General features: G+C 41.6%; 2 protein-coding genes across 3 annotated transcripts in view; one reads left to right on the top strand and one right to left on the bottom strand.

The window, feature by feature from the left end:
* Positions 1-122: 122 nt before the first annotated feature.
* Positions 123-23,084, bottom strand: LOC143038121 (betaine--homocysteine S-methyltransferase 1-like). Its single transcript, XM_076207117.1, has 9 exons — positions 22,929-23,084; positions 14,132-14,261; positions 13,868-13,986; positions 13,651-13,756; positions 13,418-13,503; positions 8,350-8,509; positions 3,103-3,273; positions 1,068-1,296; positions 123-919 (listed from the first exon to the last, which is right to left on the bottom strand). The coding sequence occupies exons 1-9, from the start codon at positions 22,941-22,943 to the stop codon at positions 742-744; spliced, it is 1,194 nt and encodes a 397-aa protein (XP_076063232.1). The 5' UTR covers positions 22,944-23,084; the 3' UTR covers positions 123-741.
* A 638-nt stretch (positions 23,085-23,722) lies between these two features.
* LOC143038120 (dimethylglycine dehydrogenase, mitochondrial-like) overlaps positions 23,723-24,873 on the top strand; it is a 105,032-nt gene continuing 103,881 nt past the window's right edge. For both annotated transcript variants that reach the window (XM_076207115.1, XM_076207116.1), the window contains exon 1: positions 23,723-24,033. In XM_076207115.1, coding sequence (XP_076063230.1) covers positions 23,948-24,033 — 86 coding nt within the window. In that variant the 5' untranslated portion in view covers positions 23,723-23,947. The remainder of the gene's footprint in view (positions 24,034-24,873) is intronic.

Here is a 24,873-nt window from a genome sequence, read left to right as displayed (position 1 = left end):
TCCTCTGATGCCACCTATTGACTCAATTTTCTTTATGTATCACACAAAATGTCCATGCATTTATTTTTTATTTACATTAAGAAAGACACTGACCTCCACCCAAGGGTAATTAAAAAATTCAATGATCTTTATTAAACAACTTTATTAAAGCACAATCTCTTTAGTTTGCACATAAAACACACACTGTTGCAATGTGCAAACATCTCTTTGCACTGGTATACCTCAGGATTGAAAATACAAACCATTTACTCAGCTTGCAACCATGTATACAATTCCAAACATTATCTGACTTATAATCATGCAATCAATCAATCAAATGCATCATTTTGAGCAATCCCAAACAAGGGGAACTTGCAAACTATTAAAGGGTTGAATATCAAAAAATAACCGTAGAGAATTGACCAATTCACTGTTCCAGATCTCTTGAAGACCCAGGGCCATGAGAAAACAACCATAGCCTCAGATTTAGCCAATGGGTCATTCACTTAAGAGACTTGCTTTTAAGTGAGTCCAAGAGAGTGCAAGACAAGTTCCAGGTCTTCTGTGAGGTAATTGCGTTCGAGATATGTATGTTTGGTGCCAGGCCAATTCTGTGCTCTTTTTGTTTCAGTGCTGGACGATAACTTGATCATAGGAATGCTTGCATTACACATGCAAAAGTTGGAAATTATTTATCTTCTGGATTGATGTGTGGGGGGGTTAGATAAAAATATTGGATATCTTGGTGTAGAGAAAGAAAAACTACTTTTTAGTTTTCAAGGCCTGCAGTGTTTGGATCTCGACTTCACTAGTTTCTTGAGTTTTCTGTTTGAGAAGTTCATGTCCTGCAGTTATTCCCCAGTTGTCAGGTTTGGACATGGTGGCACAATAAGGCCGCCCTGAGCTTGGTTTCAGTTGTTCCCAATACTGTCTTGAAGCTCTGTAAAGACAAAACAACAATAAATCTATAATACAAGGCCCAAATTTGTCTTTCCAAATACACAACTTCATATAAACATGGTTAAAAGCTAAAATTCAACAGTACTTCATATAAACATGGTTAAAAACTAAAATTCAACAGTACTTGCCTAGCTCGAACCCAAGGTTTGGTGTGCATCTTAAGTCCTTTACCCCAAGTTTCATGTTTTTCACTGGACAATGGCAAGCTACCTCGTTCCTTCTCCAGTTCCTCAGCAATTGCACGGATATGATAGGATTCAAAACCACAGCAACCTCCAATGTATCTTATTCCCAATTCATAGGCTTCACGAGCATAACGATGCATGTCAAACCTAGTGCATATGCGAGGTTCCAATGCTGATGGCAACAATAAAGTAATTTTTTATTAAAAATTCACACTACATATGGTAAGATAAAATTAAATTTGACAGAAAACAAATATCCCAAAAGCATTCTCTCCCTTGGAGCAACAGAGTCAAGATATTCTCCCACACAAAAGTCCAGTCATCCTTCCACTCTAGCACCTTTGGGGATGAAGAATTACCCATCCTAGCCACACAGTTTGGATCAAAAGCAATGCAGTGAACACAGCTTTTCCACAGTAGGATCCAAGAGCTGGAGCTCGTTTACTTCCATAACTTCACTAGATGGCAACCCCCCCCCCCTTCCTAATTCACTTGACAGTATTTTGAAGAGATCCTCCCTTCTCCCTCCTGAGCACTTGCTGGTTTGATACATTCATCGCAATGATGCCCCAATGAGGTGTTACTGATGAAGTTCCCCATAGCTCAGTTTTGGGTCCCTTATTGTTCATCATGTATATAAACGACTTGGACAATGGGATTTTTAGTGATGTTAGTAAGTTTGTGGACGACACTTGAATAGGATGCCAAATTAGGTCGTGAGAAGATGCTGAGATACAGTGAGACCTCTCATTAATGGACGTTAATTAGCTGTGTTTGCGGTGTTTTCGCTGTGTTTTTGGTGCTGTTGTTTAGTGCGTGCAATCACTATGCCACCCAAAAACCACTCCAAAACTCCGAAAACACCACAAGTGCAGCTAATTAACATCCGTTAATGAGAGGTCTCACTGTACTGCAGGAAGATCTTAAATTATTCCCATAGTAGGTGAAATGGCAAATGAACTTTAATATCTCAAAGTGTAGTGTGTTAAATATAGGTTTACACAGCTCAGAAAGCAGATAAGAGCCTAGATAACACCTTTTTAGATAAAACTGAATGCGAGAGACTTGGGAATGCTAGGGAATCCTGACCTTAAATCCAGGAAACGGTACATTAGTGCCATGAACAGAACTAACAGGTCATTAGGTTTCATTGCTAGGACAGTTACAAATAATAGTGCAGAGGTAATATCAAACTATCTGGTGTTAGACCCATCCTTGACTTTATGGAACAGTTTTGGTCTCTGTCCAATAGAATAGATATTAATTCACTAGAATCAGTAGAGGAGAATGACCAAAATGAAATTCAACAAATTGAGAACAACCAAAATGAAATTTGCCATATGAGGACTGGCTTAGCCACTTTCAGTTACTCTCTGGAAAGAGAGTGCAGGTGATCTAATAGGTATTCAGGTGGGTCAATGGCTTAGTAGGGTGATGGAGACAAGGTCATCATATTAAGACAACAGGGCAGGACTTATAGTAATGGATTTCAATGGGAGGAATTTAGATCCAAGAAGGAAATAGGCAAGAATTGGATGATAGTGTAAGCCTTATGGTCTCTTGCAGTCTCCTTCATTCTTAGGTTCCTATGTATGGGAAGGGAGCAGTAATCTTCAAAAGTTAATTTTAGAGCATTATACAAAGGTTTCTGTCTGTATGATGGTCAAGAAGGAAATATCAATGACAATTTCCTCTAATGTGCAACCGAGAATATTAATTTTAGTTCCACTGGTCATTCTTGATGCATAAACTCCTGGAACTGCCTAGGAACCGATAGCATAAGTTGGAACTATATACGAATTTAAAACATGATATGATAGTTGGAGAGCAAGTGACTGAAGGGTCTGAAGAATTAGTTTTCCATGCAGAAAACAGAACAAGATGAAACAGCAGAAGTTGGAACTATACACAACTTTAAAACTAGAAAGAAAGAAAAAAAAAAAAGTATGCAAATGCAATTGGGTAAATCCTTGCTTACCAAATGGAAACTCAGGAAGATCAATGAATCCCTGTTTGCTAGCATCAGGTGTCATAAAACCAAGTGGTTGAGAAATCATGTGCACTTTTAGCTTTGCTTCATCAAGGGCCACTTTCATCTTCTTCATAGCTTCCAGCAACACAAAGGGGTCAAAATGACAATTGAGACCAACTGAAAATATAAATGTAGACAGGTTCAAGTAAATCAAGATCTACAAAATATTAATACATACATACATATACCAAGACTTTTTCCCCCTTACAAGGGAGGTAGCCAAAAAGAAAAAGGCATAAAATCATTCCCACCCATTCCATCCCTAAATACACTCCACTCCCCTCCACCCTCCCTCTTATCTTAATTGGTAACTCCTTTATAATGGAGTTATACCTATATACTCCTTTATAAGGGAGTTATACCATATACCTATTTGTATATGGGTATAGATGGACTAAATATTAAACCAAAAAATGTACTGAGAATTTCATCTTTGGAGCAAATTACATTCATGATCTGGTACAGAGTATTTAATGCCTGTAAATTATAACTGTATGCAAGTATCCTGTTATTGTTCTCAATGCTTTATTTTGTAGAGTTGACAGGGTGTCTATACATATATATTTTTCTATTTTTTTTTTTAAATCCATAAAAATATACATGGTGCCACAGGATTAGACAAGGGTTAATGTTAAAGGGTTCCAATTCAAAATAATGAAGTAAGGAGGCACCACTAAACTATTGGCCAATACCACTGACCTGTACAATAGTGAAATTATATGAAAATTGCAAAAGGTAAATGTGTCATATCTTGAAGATAAGAACATTTTGACAGACAGCCAGTTTGGGTTTAGATCTGGAAGATGATGTGTGTCAAGCCTTTTAAACTTTTACTCAAGAGTTATGTGCTGCAAAAGGGAAAAGGCTTGGTGGATTGATTGATCGATTTGTTGTTTACTGATTAATAGATTTGTTGTTTATGGTGTTACAACTATACATTATGAATAAAATTTTGGTAAACATAATTAGGTATGTACATAGTGGGACATGGTCTATACAACCACTGGATGAAAAATAGAACAGACAAGCAAGGAGGAGGTGTCATGATACTGACCAAAAAGGGTCTAAATGTGACGAAGATTATTAAAGGCCAAGGCAATGTAGAAGTAATTATGATTGAAATTGCAAACAAAGAGATGAAAAGCAGAAAATTTGTAGCAGTGTATGTACCACCAAAAACCCATGTGTGGTTGGACAGCGAACATTCTAAATTACTGGAAGAAACAATGAATGTGCTAAATGAGTTACTGAATGAGGGTGGAAACATAGTAATCATGGGCAATTTCAATGCAAAAGACATAATTTGGGAAGAAATTATAGTTAAAGGGGGAGATGAACTTTGGGGCAACATTCTACTAGATATGACCATCGAATACACCCTAACGCAATGGGTTAAGGAAAATACTAGATTTATAAACAACAAAGAACCATCAAAACTAGACTTAATATTAACTTCTGAACCAGATATTGTGAATAAAATGATGTATAAAACACCAATTGGAAAGAGGGACCATATACTAATAGAAATTGAATTAAAAGAACAGAAAAATGTAGATAGGAATGATAAACATAGAGAAGGAAGATTTATGTACAACAAAATGGATTTTGTAAAACTAAGAAAAAAATTCCAAAACACAAATTGGGATAAATTCTCTAAAGAGGAAACAAAGATGGAAGACAAATGGAACATATTCAACAAAAAGTACAAAGAAGGAATTAATAAATATGTACCAAAAGAGAAACAAAAAGATATTTATATAAAATGTTGGTTTAACAAAATGTGTAGCGAGGCTAGAGCCAGGAGAGAAAGCCTGGAAAAAATGGAAAAAAGATAGAAAAACCTCCAAATGGCAAACATATAAAACTTAGGAACGAATATGTGAATATACACAGGAAAGAAAAAGAGAATATGAAAGGGATATCATAGACAAATGTAAGAATCAACCTAAACTCTTTTACAGATATATAAATGACAAACTAAAGGATAAGCATGAAATAGTGAAACTGCATGAAGGAGATAAAGAATAGATAGATGACACAGATAGCAGAAGTTATGATCAGACATTTCAGGTCTGTTTTTACAACTGAAAGTTCACAATCTTGGGAAGATGGGCAACAAGAAAGATCACCCATGATGAAAGAAATAAAGATAACACAAAAAGAAATAAGAGACCAATTAAAAAGCCTAGATATCAGAAAATCACACGGACCAGATGGAATTGCAAATTGGATACTGAAAGAGTGTATAGATGAACTGACAGACAAACTATACAAGATAATGGAAAGATGCAAACATAGTACCAATATATAAAGGAGGAAGGGATAGGGAAGATCCTACAAACTCCAGACCGGTATCTCTCGCAAGCACAGTAGCAAAAATGTGCGAAAAGGTCATCAGGAACAAATGGACCAAACACTTGGAAGATAAAATAATAAACCCCAAACAATTTGGCTTTAGAAGTGGAAGATTGTGCACCACAATCCTAATCTGCTTTTACTAGAGATTAATCGAGATAATACAAGAAAGATGGATGGGCAGATTGTGCCTTCTTGGATTTGTAGAAAGCATTTGACAAAGTACCACACAAAAAATGAATAAGTAAAACTGAAAAAATAGGAGGAATTCAAGGCAAACTATTGGAATGGGTGAAGGATTTCTTAACTACTGAGAGAAAAATGAGAGTGGTACTTAGAGACAAAAATTTTAAATGGGAAGATGTGAAAAGTGGCGTCCCACAAGGCTCTGTTTTGGCTCCTTAAATGTTTGCCATATACATAAATGATATGGATGAGGGAGTAAATTGTTACATGAACTTTTTTGCTGACGATGCCAAATTACTCAAGAGAGTAAGAACAGAAGAAGATTGCAGATCGCTATGGGAATGGAGTCGGAGATATGAGATGAGCTTCAACATTAAAAAATGTAGCATAATGGAATTTGGAAAAAGTAAAAATAGAGTTTCGGGACAATATAAAATTGGAACAAAAGTCAAAAAAGTAAATTCAGAGAGGGACCTAGGAGTAATCATCTCAAGTGACATAAGAAATGACAAGATAAAAACTGTTTAATATAAATAGGGAGTCTGCCAATGAGGCTGAACTCAATTAGACTTAGTAGAATGCTGTGGCACCAATCTATGTCGTATGCTTTTTCCAAACAAAAAATATAGTAACGTGGTGTTGTTTGAACATGCTTCACAAATACAAGATTCTAGGGACAAAGGAGCATCATTTGTGGACAGCATTTTTTGAAAACCATATTGAACAGGTGACAGGTAGTTGCCTCTCTCCAGAAGTCTACATATGCATGAGGATATGGGGTTATAACTGGTCACCAACTGGTCTTTTCCAAGTTTTGGGATTGGGATGTTTACGACAACACCTCAAAAGTCACAGGTATTCCAAATAAAGCAGAGATCTAATAAAAAGGAATAGGCCTTATCAGACATATGATGTAGAAAGGCATATGTGATATCATCAAGGCCTGGTGATGAATCACTGCACTGTGACAGAGCTATTTAGTTCAGAGATGGAAAAGGGAACATTAAAAGATTCACTCTTAGTGGAGGCAAAGTTAAATTCACAAGATGCCAAATGGTGTCCATGGTGTGCTATTGGTGAGTTAGGGTCTTTTATTGGAGACACTAGCTAAATGATCGGCAAATATATTGGCAACCTTTTTGGGATCAGCCACTGTCTCACCAACATGAGACAATACAGGAGGAGTAGGAAATGAAAATTTCCCAGAGATTTTGCAAACTTTCTTCCACACTTGCATAAAAGGAGTCTGGTCTGCAACTGAGGACTGTATCTTGATCTAGATTGATTGAATGATTTATGAAATTTTTGGCTTGAAGGCCAAGCGCCGGAGCTGGTAGATCTTGATCGAGAAAACTTTTGGTAAAGTATCTCAGTCATTTTATGTAGAAAGTGGAGCATATTGGATGACTGAGGTAAATTACTTGAATACATGAAGTATTCTTTAAGGGGAAGGTATACATGGACAAAAAGTTAATAAGAACATAGATGATTATTCTATTGTGGACAATATTAATGACACAAGAAATGATGCTTACAAAACAGTAAGATCAAACACCAATGAATATATATACATTTCCCTTTTTAACTGCATTGTAAAGGTTTGGAACAAACTACTTGTTCATGTTGGAAGAGCAAATACAACCAACACTTAAAAATGCCCAGATAAACATATGGAGTCCAATCCCAATCTAACTTATTTCTCAGCATCATTTCAATTTTTACATCCCCTTCAATTTGTGAGCAGCCCCATAAGGAATAATAGGTCTGTTGCCATTTGCATCTTTGTATTCCTTTGTGTAAGTAAAGGATAAGATGTCAGGATGGAGAGCAGTGACCAGTGGATTTCTACAAGGTACAAGGTTCAGTACAAGCATCTATGTTTCTTATCTATGTTGATGACATGATAGAAGGTGCAAAGGAAGCTATGGCAACATGTTTGCAAAAGATTTAAATATCATGAGATGACAGAAAAACAAGGAGAACAAGGAAAATTAGCTTTAACAAGTGACTAAAGTAAATTGTATCCTATCTATATACCTTGTAAGGGAGGTAGCCAAATCAAGGCATCCACCCACCCCAACCCATTCCACTCTCATCCACCACCCACTGTTTCCCTTTTCTCTTAACTTCTTGTGGATGAAGGGTTATCCCCGTCTCCTGCCCACTGTCTGGGTCAGAAGCAATGCAGCAAGATACAGCCCAACCAGAGCAGGACTGCTTCACTAACATGGTAACCCCCTGTCCTTGTTCCCTCATGCATGAAAATAGAAAAGACAGGGAGATAATATCCAAGATATCTACGAAGATACAATACCAAGATATCCAATGCTATCTGAGGCAGTAAAACCCATGCTACATGTTGGAGGCACAAACTTTCAGAAACAAGAACACCAGTAGGCTATGGCAATTTCTAACCAGATATTGAGAAATGGCCAACCTAACAGGAGGAGGCCAAATAAAATGTGAAGGTATGAGAAATTTGCAGGAATACCATCATAGATAAGCTAGTCTTACAAGTATCGGCAAGGGTTGGGAGAGGCTTCTCTTCAATGGTGGTTTCTGTACTGCCGATGATGAGGCACATCACCACCACCTTCATCCTCTGCATTCTCAATCTTTAAAATATTATACAAGAAGGGTAGAAAAACTCACCTACATGTGCACCAGCTTTAGCCATTCTTACAGCACACTCTCCAGCAGAATTATTGTGCAAGTCTCCCTCTGGTCCAATGCACATAGTTGCTACAACAGGAAGTCCAGACTTGCAGCATGATTCTATGGCCCACTCCATTTCCTCAAGGTGTTCAAAGTACTGTCAAGAAAAATTTCAAATGACTGACATGTATTTAAAATTTATACATCTTTGTTTTTACAAAATCTAACCCAACCACTGCATTAGCTGTCAACCCATGTGTAGCAATGACTGTATATGTTTTATGCTATCAAAAATCAATGTACACATACCTACCTCAACTTAACAGATTCATTGGGCATTCCTTGCTTACAAACATTCTAGAGATACAAGGTTCTAAGAAGGAAGTGCCTTCTGACAATCATTGCCTGAAGTTTCACTTACTGGGTAATGGAAAACCTTCAGCCACACAGTGGATGGCAACACTCCTTGAAAACCTCACATATATATATATTTTTGGGGAGGAAAAAAAAAAAAAAAACTTGTCTGTTTTATCAGTGTGGGACTGTTTCTATGTCACTGGCTGAGAGTAGTTGCCAGTTGTCAGCTATCCTTGTGTGAAAAAGTAAGAAATATAGCTAAAATTGTAAGAGAAATCTTGGCACCAGGCTGCCTCCTGATAGAGTTGAGGGGGTTGACAGGTTTTAAGAATGGGCAGCTTTGCTGTCCATCTTGTAGCAACACCCCATGTAGGTGCTTGTCACTGGTCCCTGTCACATGACAATAGTAATGGTGGCAACAGGAATATTCATTTCCTTTTTTTGCCAAACCCTGTGGTAGGGGAGAAAGAATACTGCCAAGTGTTCCCATTTGAGTCATAAAAGCAACAAAAATGGGACAGGGATAGGACTAAAAATAAATAAGATCCATAAGAAGGTCTGGGAGGAGTTTTTCAGCCAGAATCCTAAGGTATCAGCCTTTTAATGTGTGTGGATACGGTACAGATGAAAGTAAAAGGGAAGAGATAGTATGTTTGTGAGAAGAAAGATGGATGTGTTGGCATCAAATGAAACCAAGTTGAAAGGGAGGGGAGAATTTGAGTTTAGGGGTGTAGCTGGGTGGGTGTCTGAAGTGAAGAGAGGATGAAGGAGAGAAGGGATGGCTATACTGGTAAGTGAAGTGATAGGTTAACATGTGGTGGAATGGAAGGTTTCTTCAAGGTTAATGTGGACGAAGGTGAAACTGGGAAAGGAGATGTATTTACCTAGTTGTATCTTATGGATAGAGAGCTATGCTCATAGTGACTTGTCTTTGTATCTTTAAGCATCAAGTTTGTTCTTAAATTCTTGTATAGTTTTTGCACTCTTGTTTCTTCATCCAATTTTTTCCAGATATTCACCACTTTGTGTGGTAAACTATTCTTTTTCAGATCTCTTCTATAACTATCCTTTTTTAGTTTCTTTTTCTTGTTTTTTATCACACTTTAGTAAAACATCTCTGTTGAGGACTTCCATCCCTTACATAATTCTGTATATGGTCAGTAGATCTCCTCTTTCTCTTCTTTGTTCTAGGGTTGGTAGTTCGAGTTTGGACAATCTTTGTTTGTATGTCAGTTTGTAGAGTGTTGGTACCATCTTTGCCATTGCTCTCTGAATTCTTTCTAATTTCTTTATATTCTTTTTAGTACTGGGTGTCCATAGTGTTGCAGCATACTCCAATCTTGGTCTTATCAATATAACTAATACTTTCTTCATCCAAGTAGTCAAAGGCCACTTTCATTGATCTAAGTAAATTGAAGGTTTCTCCAACTATTTTTTTTATGTTTGTCTGGTACCATGTCACGGCTCGTAATTACTCCTAGGTCCCTTTCCAAGTCAACTTTTTTAACTTCCTTTGTACCAATTTTATATTGTCCCGAAATTCTATTTTTACTTTTTCCATATAATTCCATTGTACTACATTTTTTGATATTGAAGTTCACTTCACACTTTTGACCATTCCCAGACTTTATCCAGGTCTTTTTGTAGTGATTTACAATCTTCCTCAGTACTTACTCTTTAGTAGTTTTGTATCATCTGCAAAGAAGTTCATACAACATTTCACAACTTCATCTTTGTCATTTATATATATGGCAAACATTATCGGAGCCAATACAGAACCTTGTGGGACTCCACTTATCAATCATTCTTCCCAGGTCAAGTTCTTGTCTCTAAGTACCACCCTTATTTTTCTCCTGTTCAAAAAATCTTCCATCCATTCCAATAACTTTCCTTGTACTCCACCTATTATTTCAGTTTTTCTTCATAGCTTTTTGTGTGGTACTTTCTCAAATGCTTTTTGTAGCTCTAAGGCACAATCTGCCCATCTGTCCCTTTTTTGCATTATTTTTATTAGCCTTGAGTAAAAGCAAATAAATGTTGTGGCTTTTTCCGATTCTCATGTGCGACTTTTTTTTTTCTTTGTTTCCTTCATATGTTAGTTAAATGCAGAAATTTTAAGGGTTAGAGGGGGTTTATACGGTCTAACGGTTCGTCTAACGCGGTTCGACGGACACATTTACCTAGTTGTATTTACCTAGTTGTATTTTGCGGGAAGGGGAGCTATGCTCGTGATGTCCCGCCTTTGTATCTTGCAGTGTCTAGTTTGTTTTTAAACTCATGAATGGTTTTTGCGCATACTATTCCATTGTCCAGTTTGTTCCAAGTGTCCAAAACTCTATGAGGAAAACTGTTTTTCTTCAGTTCTCTTCTATAGCTATGTTTTTTTATTTTCTTTCCATGTCCTCTTGTGTTTCTTTTGTCCCAGTTAAGTAAGCTCTCACTATCGAGTACCTCTGTGCCTTTCATGATTCTGTAGATGGTCAATAGGTCACCTCTCTCTCTTCTTTGCTCCAGTGTCGGTAACTCCAGTTTAGCCAATCTCTCTTCGTATGATAGGTTTGCAAGTGCAGGTGCCATTTTTGTAGCTGCTCTTTGGATTCTTTCTATTTTCTTTATATTCTTTTTGGTACTGGGGGACCACAATGTCGCTGCATACTCTAATCTAGGCCTTATCAATGTAACCAATATTTTTTTCATCATGTCTTCGTCCAAGTATGTAAACGCCACTTTTATTGATCTTAGCAAGTTGTAAGTCTCCCCGACAATTTTGTTAATCTGTATATCATAGGACAAGTCGTTCGTGATAATTACTCCCAAATCTTTTTCGGATCCTACTTTACTTCTTTGGTTCCAATTGTATATTTTCCTGATATTCTGTTTTTGCTTTTTCCAAACTCCATTATGCTACACTTCTTAGTATTAAAGTCCACTTCCCATTTCTGACTCCAGTTCCATACCCTATTTAGGTCTTCTTGCAGTGCTTCACAGTCCTCATCAGTTTCTATTTTCCTTAGCAGTTTGGCGTCATCGGCAAAGAAGCTCATGTTTAAAGTGATGTGTGAACGGGGTATTTGGGGTTTAACCAACGTGTTCGACAACCAAATACCCCATTCACACATCACTTTAAACACGTCTGTCGAACCGTTAGACCATGTAAACCCCCTCTTAGTTTCTAATCTCACATGATTTTTCATTTTCTGATATTTCTTTATAAATAAATGTAAATTAAGAAACAGTGATTTGTTATATTATTTTTGTGTAAATAAAGAATAGAAATTAAACACTTTTTCATTCCTGGAAAAAGAAATTAAAATTCATGTTGAACTCTAAGTTTCAAAACCCCCCGAAAGTAACAGCAGTAAGAGGAAGATGGATATATTTTAGAGAGTTCCTAAATGTGAAGGATAGGAGGGGAAAGGTAGTTGCAGTGGGAAGCACTAAGAAAATGACAGTGATGAATGAGGAAAATGGAGGAGAAATAAGGAAACACCGAGGTGAAAGCAGGTATTAAGGGAGACTGGAGGAAGTGGATAGCTTTAGATACTTGGGTGCACATGTGGCAAGGGAGGAGTGGAGGTGGAGGTAGAATGTAGATTGAGAGAAGCAAGTAAATACCTTGGGGGATTAAAGTGTAATGAAAAATAGACATTTGAGAATGGATGCTATGAGGAGATTATATGAATAGGGCAATTGTGCCGATAGCACTGTATTGGCAGAAACATGGAGCATAAGAGAGGAAGTGTTTAAACATGTTTGAGATGAAATGCCTGAGAAGTATGGCAGAAGTTACTAGGCTGGATAGAGTGAGAAACAATGATGCGAGGAGGAAAATGGAGGTGGAAAGGGAGTTGGGAGATATGGTTGATGAAAGAGTATCGAGATGGTTTGGACACATGGAAAGAACAAGTGAAATAAGATTAGTAAATGAGGTGTGGAAGGCAAAGGTGGAGGGAGTGAACATGAGGGGGCAACCAAGGATGAGATGGATGGATGGGGTAAAAGGGGCATTGGGAAAGAGGGGAATGTCTGTTGAGGAAGGAAGGAAGAAGAGAGGTTGGAATGAATGGAGAATGGTTGCATATAGACGATGCTGTGATGCATGGTAGGGAGTGTGTGGGGGATAAGGGGTTGAGGGAGTAGGTGTGAATGATATTTTGACACAGCCTGAAGGGATTCCTCCCAGTCTTCTCTTTTTCTGCACGAAGGGATAGAGGGGGGGCGCCAATTGAATGAAGCGGCTTTGTTGTGGATGTGCTGTGTCTTGCTGCATTGCTTCTGACCCAGGGTAGTGGGTGAGATGCACGGATGACCCTTCATTCAGGAGGTACCAAGAAAAGAGGAAGGGGAGTATGTGGGGATGGAATGGGTGGGAGTGGATTTATGCCTTTGACTTTAGCTACCTCCCTTGTATGGGGGAAAAACCCCTTGGTACATGTATGTATGTATATAATGGCTGCATGGTAACATGTAGCCAATAACCCAGTATGGGAAGTCAATAAATAGATCACCTTTAACTTCTATCCTTCCTTTCTACTGCCCTCAAATCTTTCTTTTCCTATCTCTTCATAAGGTTCCCTGAGGATGCTGGTTATCAATGACATAATACTAAAATGGTATAATTAGAGGTCAATATTTATATTCTATTCTAATGCATAATTTCACATACATAAACTGTTGTCATATAAGCAAAACAAAAATCAAAACTAACCTCAGCGATCAAGAAGTCAACTTTGTTTTCTACAAACACATCAACTTGCTTCTTGAACTCTGCCTGAGTAGCTTCCTTACCAATACCTGAAAACAAGCAAGCTTTAAAGTACCATTCCATATGAAATTGTAATTACTTTTAAGCACATTAAAAACTGTTCACTACACAAACAATCTGTCAAGAGGAACTGTTATCCATGCATCAAAGAAACATTTTACATGAAATATTGTTACCTGACAAGTAAGTTGGAGTCTGTGACAAGCCACCTGCCACAAGAGCATCACCTTCATTAGCAACTTCTCGTGCAATTCTGCATGCTGCATCGTTAATGCCACGGCACTGAAAACAGGGGAATTAAATGCCCAACTTTAGATTTCTATCAAGACCTCACAGAATTTGTATGGTTTTGCACAAAATTTTAAACATATTATAGTAGATATATCTGCTTACTGTGTATTTCTTTGATGATTCATTTCCCCTGTTAGACAATTTGTCATCTGAGGCATAGAAGGTAAAAGCTTGCATGACATCAGCACCACACCGAAGAAATTCACGATGGAGTTGCCTCACTAAAGGAAATGGTGCATGTTAAACATCTATTTATTCATCTATTCATTTATTATTGGTTTATTAGTTATTGTCATTATAATTTGTCAGTCTCCCAAAATAATCTTGCATCACAATTATGGAATAATTCAACTGTGTTTTACTTACCGGCCTCGGGATGTTCAACAGTGGCTTCTGGAGTCCATGGACCTGCCTTCACAAAGCCACGCTTTTCCAGGGCAAACACGAAGCCCCCGTCCCCAATGACTACCCCTTCATCAAGACGTTGCAGTAATCCCTGTTGAAAGAAAAAGCGCTTCCTTTACCGAGTGAACAAGGTACAATTATTTGCTGTCTAACATCCTGTACCCATTCGTGGCTTTGATTTTTGCCGACTGAAAACCCACAATCACACAACAGTTACAATAGTCCCTGGGCCCTCCCACTGATCTCTCTGGGAAGAAACTGATGTCTGATGTATAAATGTCTGATGTCTGATGTATAAATGATGATGTCTGATGTATAAATGTGGGACCATCATTAAACTGATAGGATGCAGAACCCTTACATGCCTAAATGCAGCCCTCGGACAAAGTTTCCTGGGATATCCCTAACCTCCCCCAATCACCAATCTGGCAGTTTAATCCCCAGAGCTCCACGGAAGACCGCCGGTGCAACCACTGCCATGCAGAAAATGCTGACCTCCTCCACTACCTGAGCAATTGCCCTGCCACCTCTTTCCTCAGACAGGGACCACCAGTTCCCCCTGAAGGTCTTGTGAGCCGCCTCTGCCGTCTCCAAAGCCCCTATGAGCTCCATCAGCTACTAGAGTGTCCACCGCCGCTCTAACAACAGCAGCCTCTCTTTTCTACTGGCCCCTATCCCTCTCTTAATGGCTACACTATTCCACCTCCTCTCCATATGGTGTGTCTTAAATAAACACCACCGCACGGGCTCAAACAAAGCCCGTGGAAGGGATACTTCACCCCCCCACCAAAAAAAAAAAAAAAAAAAAAAAACTCCCTACCTCCACCATCCTTTACTGCCTATGACCCTAATTTGTGCAACATGATTATAGGTATACATAATATTTATGCATTTGCTGTGTGCCCCATATAATTAAGTGAAAATTAAAGAGTAAAGATTATTTTTCATAAAAGAAAGCAATCCTAATATTGCAATGTGGCTTTATTAGCATTTCTTAAATTTTCTTTATTTCAAAATAAAACAATTACCTTAAGAATGATAAGATCAGAAGATAAAGATTGATCATATTGATTGGTAATTACATTTGGATTTTTTTTTTTCTTTGTTTCTGGCAAATTCATGAGTGATAATATCAGCTCATATCCATCAGTGTCAGATTCAGTGCCAAGGACTGCTTGATTTGACAGTATATCTTGGCCCATGGAGCTCCTCAGGTGTGTCTTGAGCTTCAGTTTGCTGAAAGACCTTTCACAAGAGGCAACTGATATCCTCACAGAAAGTAAAAATCTCAGTGTAACAGGAAGGTTTGCAAATCCTTCACCATATTTCTCAATGGAAGCGATGAGTCAAACTCAGTACCGGCTCAAGGCATAAGTGAACTAAGCGACTGCTTGGGCCCTCCTATGCCATCAGGGGTTCCAAGAGCGCTTGGAAAACATTAGATTAATTGAAAATTGAAAATGAAAATTCTTAAAACCCCATTTATAATATCTACTGCGAGCACAACATTCCCTCCCTTCCCTATTGGAATTCATTGGTATGATATGCGTTTGATATAATTTGCATTTGACGAAATGAAAAATAATAACTGCTAATGAATGCCTTTCAATTCTCTGTAACTGAGGTGCTTAGTGTGCATGCTACAAACAACCGTACATACACACTTTCAATACCCACATCACACACACATACATCCCGCAGGGATCAGTACTGGCCCCGATCATGTTTGCCATATACATAAATGACATGGATGAAGGAGTAGTGTTATATGAATTTCTTTGCAGACAACACAAAAATACTAAAGAAAGTAAAAACTGGGGATTGCAACTCATTACAACAAGATTTGGAAAAGATCTGGAAATGGACTCAAAAGTGGGAGGTGAAATTCAATATTCAAGAAGTGTAGTATAATGGAATTTGGAAAAAGTAAAATCAGAATATCGAGAGATTATAAAATTGGTGAAGGAGAGGTCAAAAAAGTAAACTTGGAAAAAGACCTTAGAATGATGATCAGCAAAGACTTGACACCGGATAAGCATGTTAATAAAATAGTCGGAGAAACCTATAATTCATTAAGGTCAATAAAAGTGGCATTTGCCTATTTGGACGAGGAAATGATGAAAAAATAAATAAATAAATAAATAAAAAAAATAACCACACTAATAAGACCAAAACTCAAGTATGCAGCAACATGATAGACACCCAGTACAAAAAGAAAAAAAAAAAAAAAAAAAAAAAATTGAAAGAATACAAAGATCGACAACAAAACTGGCACCAACTCTTTTCAAAATGACACATGAACAAAGATTGTCCAAATTAGAATTACCAACTCTGGAACAAAGAAGGGAAAGAGGAGACCTACTATCTATAGAATTATGAAGGGAATGGAAATCTCAGATAAGAATGATTTATTGAAATGGAACAATGGAAAAACAAGCGGACACAAAAAGAAACTAAAAAAAGATAATTACAGAAGAGATCTGAAAAAAATAGCTTCCCACACAGAGTGATAGATACTTGGAACAAATTAGACAAAGAAACAGAGTGTGCAAACACTATTCAAGATTTTAAGAAAAAACTTGATGCTGAAAGATACAAAGAAGGGTCACCACGAGCATACGTTCCTTCCCGTATAATACAACTAGGTAAATACACACACACACACACGTTGGTCTTCAGACAGCACGAGTCAAAACCACCCGCCACCCGCGCACCTCATCGCCAGTTTGTGTTGTGCACGCATAGATAAAATAATCGACCATGATCGTCTTCGTCTCCTCTACTTTTTACATATACACAAGAAGAGGAGATTATGGATACATCCTTTGATTGCTGAGAGGAGCGAGGCTGGAAAATTTAACACGCTTTTCCATGAACTGAGAAAGGATAATGTAAAGTTTAAAAAATTAACTACTTCAGGATGTCTATCACACGCTTTGACGAACTGCTTCACAAGCTGCATGACCACCACCTTCGCCAGAACTCTGAGGGACTATTAAGCCTGCTGGGCACCTCGTGACCTCCCTCCAGCATTCTGTTGTGTGCGTTCTGGATTTATAATTTTCAAGTTATTTGTCCCACAGAGCCTCCGTTAGATACAAAGGAACAGTCACGCACAACCAATCACCTGGAAATTGAATCTGCTAATGAACGACTTTCCTTCGGAAAAGTGCGCGGGTCGCGGAGCTGACCGCGGCGTGTGAAGACATGCATTAGACACTATACGCCATAGCAACAACGCGCGAAGGCGGGTCCGCGGGCGACCCAAGATGACATTGAAAACATCAGTACTTAGCGCGGACGCGGGCATCCCTCGCGCCATCTGAAAGAGGCCTAAGGGTTCCCAAAAAGAAGGTATGTTTAGTATATGCAGTCTTTAGAGATCATGGATCGGCAGCAAAGGGGAGAGCACGTTAGACTGGAGGTAAAAGAAGGGAATTTGTTGTCAGATGTATAGTCGAGACCAAATATTTAATTGTTCTTGGATGAAGCCTAATTATTTCATGGAGAGTGTGGAGAAAAAATGGAAAGTGCTGGGCAATTTACAGACCCAACATGTGTTTAGTTAAATCGGAACAAACAGGATGACTCGCATCCATTACAAATCAAGTTCAAGTCACAAAGCACCGTAAACGAGATAACGCACAGACCTTATAAGTTATGAGGCAAAGACGGAAAAAAAAAACATGTCTGGCTCACAAGAAATGCTACCGAGGACAGGAGTACGTGTGTGCATGTATATGTCAGTGTGACATGCGTGCGTGTCATGGTGTGTGTGCGTGTTATGGGTGTGCGTGCGTGTCATGGTTGTGTGCGCGTGTCATGGGTGTGTGTGTGCGTGCGTGTCATGGGTGAGTGTGTGTGTGCTTGTCATGGGTGTGTGTGTGCGTGCGTGCCATGGGTGTGTGTGTGCGTGCGTCATGGGTGTGTGTGTGTGTGTGTGCGTGCGTGCCATGGGTGTGTGTGTGCGTGCGTGTCATGGGTGTGTGTGTGTGTGTGTGTGTGTGTGTGTGTGTGTCATGGGTGTGTGTGTGTCATGGGTGTGTGTGTGTCATGGGTGTGTGTGTGTCATGGGTGTGTGTGTGTCATGGGTGTGTGTGTGTCATGGGTGTGTGTGTGTCATGGGTGTGTGTGTGTCATGGGTGTGTGTGTGTCATGGGTGTGTGTGTGTCATGGGTGTGTGTGTGCGCGTGTCATGGGTGTGTGTGTGCGTGCGTGTCATGGGTGAGTGTGTGTGTGCTTGTCATGGGTGTGTGTGTGCGTGTCATGGGTGTGCGTGCGTGTCACGGGTGTGCGTGCGTGTCACGGGTGTGCGTGTCATGTGTGTGCGTGCGTGACATGGGTGTGTGTGCGTGCGTGCATGTCATGTGTGTGCGTGTCATAGGTGTGTGTGTGTGTGCGTGTCATGGGTGTGCGTGCGTGCGTGTCATGGGTGTGTGTGCGTGCGTCATGCATGGTCATGTGTGCGTGTGTGTGTGTGCGTGTCATAGGTGTGTGTGTGTGTGCGTGCATGTCATGTGTGTGCGTGTCATGAGTGTGTGCGAGTGCGTGCGTCATGCATGCGGGTCATATGTGTCATGCGTGCCATGTGATGTCATGCGTGTCATGAGTGTGTGCGTTTGTCATACATGCGCGTCATGTGTGTTGTATGCGCGTGTCGTGTGTATGTGTTGTAAGTGCGTGTCATGTGTGTGTGCGTGTCATGCGTGAGTGTGCGTGTCATGCGTGAGTGTTCGTGTCATGCGTGAGTGTTCGTGTCATGCGTGAGTGTTCGTGTCATGCGTGAGTGTTCGTGTCATGCGTGAGTGTGCGTGTCATGCGTGAGTGTGCGTGTCATGCGTGAGTGTGCGTGTCATGCGTGAGTGTGCGTGTCATGCGTGAGTGTGCGTGTCATGCGTGAGTGTGCGTGTCATGCGCGAGTGTGCGTGTCATGCGTGAGTGTCCGTGTCATGCGTGAGTGTCCGTGTCATGCGTGAGTGTCCGTGTCATGCGTGAGTGTCCGTGTCATGCGTGTGTGTCCGTGTCATGCGTGTGTGTCCGTGTCATGCGTGTGTGTCCGTGTCATGCGTGTGTGTCCGTGTCATGCGTGTGTGTCCGTGTCATGTGTGTGTGTCCGTGTCATGTGTGTGTGTGTCCGTGTCATGCGTGTGTGTCCGTGTCATGCGTGTGTGTCCGTGTCATGCGTGTGTGTCCGTGTCATGCGTGTGTGTCCGTGTCATGCGTGTGTGTCCGTGTCATGCGTGTGTGTCCGTGTCATGCGTGTGTGTCCGTGTCATGCGTGTGTGTCCGTGTCATGCGTGTGTGTCCGTGTCATGTGTGTGTGTCCGTGTCATGTGTGTGTGTGTCCGTGTCGTGCGTGTGTGTCCGTGTCGTGCGTGTGTGTGTCCGTGTCGTGCGTGTGTGTCCGTGTCGTGCGTGTGTGTCCGTGTCGTGCGTGTGTGTCCGTGTCGTGCGTGTGTGTCCGTGTCGTGCGTGTGTGTCCGTGTCGTGCGTGTGTGTCCGTGTCGTGCGTGTGTGTCCGTGTCGTGCGTGTGTGTCCGTGTCGTGCGTGTGTGTCCGTGTCGTGCGTGTGTGTCCGTGTCGTGCGTGTGTGTCCGTGTCGTGCGTGTGTGTCCGTGTCGTGCGTGTGTGTCCGTGTCGTGCGTGTGTGTCCGTGTCGTGCGTGTGTGTCCGTGTCGTGCGTGTGTGTCCGTGTCGTGCGTGTGTGTCCGTGTCGTGCGTGTGTGTCCGTGTCGTGCGTGTGTGTCCGTGTCGTGCGTGTGTGTCCGTGTCGTGCGTGTGTGTCCGTGTCGTGCGTGTGTGTCCGTGTCATGAGTTAGTGTGCGTGTCATGCGTGTGTGTCCGTGTCATGCGTGTGTGTCCGTGTCATGCGTGTGTGTCCGTGTCATGCGTGTGTGTCCGTGTCGTGCGTGCGTGTCCGTGTCATGCGTGAGTGTCCGTGTCGTGCGTGTGTGTCCGTGTCGTGCGTGTGTGTCCGTGTCGTGCGTGTGTGTCCGTGTCGTGCGTGTGTGTCCGTGTCGTGCGTGTGTGTCCGTGTCGTGCGTGTGTGTCCGTGTCGTGCGTGTGTGTCCGTGTCGTGCGTGCGTGTCCGTGTCATGCGTGCGTGTCCGTGTCATGCGTGCGTGTCCGTGTCATGCGTGAGTGTCCGTGTCATGCGTGCGTGTCCGTGTCATGCGTGCGTGTCCGTGTCATGCGTGCGTGTCCGTGTCATGCGTGTGTGTCCGTGTCATGCGTGTGTGTCCGTGTGGTGGGTGTGTGTCGGTGTAGGGTGTGTGTGTCGGTGTGATGTGTGTGTGTCCGTGTCGTGCGTGTGTGTCCGTGTCGTGCGTGCGTGTCGTGCGTGTGTGTCCGTGTCATGCGTGTGTGTCCGCGTCATGCGTGTGTGTCCGTGTCATGCGTGTGTGTCCGTGTCATGCGTGTGAGTCCGTGTCATGCGTGTGTGTCCGTGTCATGCGTGTGTGTCAGTGTCATGAGTGTGTGTCGGTGTGATGGGTGTGTGTCGGTGTGTCGTGCGTGTGTGTGTCCGTGTCGTGCGTGTGTGACCGTGTCATGCGTGTGTGTCCGTGTCTTGTGTGTGTGTCCGTGTCTTGTGTGTGTGTGTCCGTGTCGTGCGTGTGTGTCCGTGTCGTGCGTGTGTGTCCGTGTCATGCGTGTGTGTCCGTGTCATGCGTGCGTGTCCGTGTCATGCGTGAGTGTCCGTGTCATGAGTGTGTGTCCGTGTCATGTGTGTGTGTGTCAGTGTCGTGCGTGTGTGTCCGTGTCGTGCGTGTGTGTCCGTGTCGTGCGTGTGTGTCCGTGTCGTGCGTGTGTGTCCGTGTCGTGCGTGTGTGTCCGTGTCGTGCGTGTGTGTCCGTGTCGTGCGTGTGTGTCCGTGTCGTGCGTGTGTGTCCGTGTCGTGCGTGTGTGTCCGTGTCGTGCGTGTGTGTCCGTGTCGTGCGTGTGTGTCCGTGTCGTGCGTGTGTGTCCGTGTCGTGCGTGTGTGTCCGTGTCGTGCGTGTGTGTCCGTGTCGTGCGTGTGTGTCCGTGTCGTGCGTGTGTGTCCGTGTCGTGCGTGTGTGTCCGTGTCGTGCGTGTGTGTCCGTGTCGTGCGTGTGTGTCCGTGTCGTGCGTGTGTGTCCGTGTCGTGCGTGTGTGTCCGTGTCATGCGTGTGTGTCCGTGTCATGCGTGCGTGTCCGTGTCATGCGTGCGTGTCCGTGTCATGCGTGTGTGTCCGTGTCATGTGTGTGTGTGTCCGTGTCGTGCGTGTGTGTCCGTGTCGTGCGTGTGTGTCCGTGTCGTGCGTGTGTGTCCGTGTCGTGCGTGTGTGTCCGTGTCGTGCGTGTGTGTCCGTGTCGTGCGTGTGTGTCCGTGTCGTGCGTGTGTGTCCGTGTCGTGCGTGTGTGTCCGTGTCGTGCGTGTGTGTCCGTGTCGTGCGTGTGTGTCCGTGTCGTGCGTGTGTGTCCGTGTCGTGCGTGTGTGTCCGTGTCGTGCGTGTGTGTCCGTGTCGTGCGTGTGTGTCCGTGTCGTGCGTGTGTGTCCGTGTCGTGCGTGTGTGTCCGTGTCGTGCGTGTGTGTCCGTGTCGTGCGTGTGTGTCCGTGTCGTGCGTGTGTGTCCGTGTCATGCGTGTGTGTCCGTGTCATGCGTGTGTGTCCGTGTCATGCGTGTGTGTCCGTGTCATGCGTGTGTGTCCGTGTCATGCGTGCGTGTCCGTGTCATGCGTGCGTGTCCGTGTCATGCGTGCGTGTCCGTGTCATGCGTGCGTGTCCGTGTCATGCGTGCGTGTCCGTGTCATGCGTGTGTGTCCGTGTCATGCGTGTGTGTCCGTGTCACGTATGTGTGTCGTGTCACGTATGTGTGTCGTGTCACGTATGTGTGTCGTGTCGTGTGTGTGTGCGTGTTATAAGTATGGACGCGTTATGTATGTGTGCGTGCGTATTATGGGCGCGTCATGTGTGTGTGCGTCATGTGTACGTGTCGTGTGCATGTCGTGTGTGTGCGTGTCGTGTGTGCGTGCGTGTCATGTGTGTGTGCGTGTCATGTGTGTGTGCGTGTCATGTATGTGTGCGTGTCATGTATGTGTGCGTGTCATGTATGTGTGTGCGTGTCATGTATGTGTGTGCGTGTCATGTATGTGTGTGCGTGTCATGTATGTGTGTGCGTGTCATGTATGTGTGTGCGTGTCATGTATGTGTGTGCGTGTCATGTATGTGTGTGCGTGTCATGTATGTGTGTGCGTGTCATGTATGTGTGTGCGTGTCATGTATGTGTGCGTGTCATGTATGTGTGTGCGTGTCATGTATGTGTGTGCGTGTCATGTATGTGTGTGCGTGTCATGTATGTGTGCGTGTCATACATGTGTGTTAAGTGCGCGCGTCATGCGTGTGTGCGTGGCATGCGTGTCATGTGTACAGTATGTCTCACTGTGCCCTTGTATCTATGTATGGGTGCGACCCTTTCGGTCTATATTTGTATCAGTTTCCGCCTTTGTCTATAAATGCCTGTATATGTACACACGTATCTATTCTATATCATGGGCGTAGCTAACCGGTGCTCTTGTAAGAGTATATACTTAGTTTTCATTTAGGTTCCCAGTCTTTTCTTTTTCATAGCGTAACAGGGTATTAGGCCCAACAATGGATGCCAGGAGATTGGTCTCCTCATGCATCTGTCCCATTTTGGCTACAATTCCCGGTTTTGTTCCCCCCACTCAAAAATAAGCTTGGATAGTCTATACTCACTTTCGGTCTCTCAGCTCTGACATGTCTAATGTTACTCACCTTCTTTGGCGCCATGATAGTTCTTGAATTAATAGCCTGACGTTCAAGTAACTATTTCTGCGGGATAAGCAGAGTTGTTCTGTACCTCTTAGTTGATAGTAGCTAGCACAAGATGGAAGAATTGGAGGCGGTTGTCGTTTATATACACACTCTCAAAGGTTAACCAGAGTTTCTCTTTATTTTTACTTATTTCGATCGAATTTTTATTGTTTCGTACTATCTGAATTTAGTCGATAGAAAAGTTATTACAGTATCTAGATATATATCTATCCATCTTATCATCTAAAGAAAAACAGCAAATGCATTAAAATAGTCCATAATTAGTCGGAAAGAATGTTAATGAAAATGTTTTTCACATAAATGAAAACTTGGACGCCTACTCATTGATCAACTGCCATGTCATAACATTTTTACGAACCAAAAATTCTGTCCTTATTTATGGGAAATATAGATTTTCATAAATTTATAAAAATATGAAAGGTAAGTTAGTTAAAGAATTCTGATAGTGACATAATGAGAAGCCAAATAGATTCTCACCTTTGAGTTCTGAACCACAACACAACAGTGCCAGTCATATATAAACCATTTATATATTCACTCCATCTTTTTATTGGGAGATTTTTTCTGTCTAATCACTTACAAATAATTATGTAACATAACTAGATTTTTAGTAACTATTATACATAGATACATATTATATTTTAAAAATGAGCATAAAATTTATACCAGCGACATATGGAAAGTTTTTGTGAACGCTCACTTTCTGATGAACCGTTCAGATATTTTCGCATCAAAGTTGGATGGTGGTCATTCGTCAGTACGAAGTTGTCGCAATAGCTAGGACATAAGTGTGTGGGAGCTATTGAAAATAGAGTTTGTAGTGTGTCAACTGTGCAATTTAATTTCCCGTGTTGTGATAATTAGTTTGTCACATGGTATAAAACTTTTGGCCACCCAATAAATATCAGTTTTAGATATCAAATTGTACAAGGTTATTTCGATAGTATTTCTGAGGTAGAATGTTGCAAATATTACCACACTTAACTAAGATTGCCCGTCGTAGGCATCCCCTTGTATTTGCAAGAACTCTGACTACCAATAAAGGGTAAGTACTTGCCAAAATCGGTGATTTCGCCATAATCAAATGAAATAGTTAAATATTGTAACTTGTAACTTTAATTTCAGAACTATTTTGAAAATATTCATGTTATAATATATGAAGATGTTCTTCCATCATCGAATTGCTGTGATGGGCGGTGTCACGTGTATATGTATGTATATATATTCATATATATATACACATATATACATATATATATATATATATATATATATACATATATATACATATATATATATATATATATATATATATATATATGTGTGTGTGTGTGTGTGTGTATACACACACACACACACACACACACACACACACACACACACACACACACACACACACACACACACACACACACACACACACACACACACATACAAGAGGACACGGAAAGAAAATAAAAAAAGACAGCTATAGAAGAGATTTGAAAAAGAACAGCTTTCCTCACAGAGTAATAGACAGTTGGAACAAGTTAGATGAGAAAGTGGTGTGTGCAAAAACAATACATGAATTTAAAAATAGTTTAGATAAAATGAGATATGAAGACGGGACCTCACGAGCATAGCTCCCCTTCCCGTAAAATACAACTAGGTAAATACACACACACACACAAGCACGACGACGCAGTGGTAGCGTTTCCTACTGCTAACACAGCAGTCCGAGTTCGAATCCCACCCAGGGATGAAATAATTTCAGTATCGCTGCGCTGCTAGACGCTACTCCAACTCTCGTGGGCGGGGAGTTGTGTGTGTCAGGTCACAGGATTACCCATAGATTGTAGAACGGTCATACATGATCCCTTAGCTCTCATCCGGGAGGGTAGTAGCT

This window comes from Oratosquilla oratoria, chromosome 23 (genome assembly GCF_046742065.1).
Source record: "Oratosquilla oratoria isolate Oo_2021 chromosome 23, ASM4674206v1, whole genome shotgun sequence".
In the NCBI taxonomy this organism is placed as follows: Eukaryota; Metazoa; Arthropoda; class Malacostraca; order Stomatopoda; family Squillidae; genus Oratosquilla; species Oratosquilla oratoria.
This window is presented reverse-complemented; position numbering and strand designations above follow the sequence as displayed.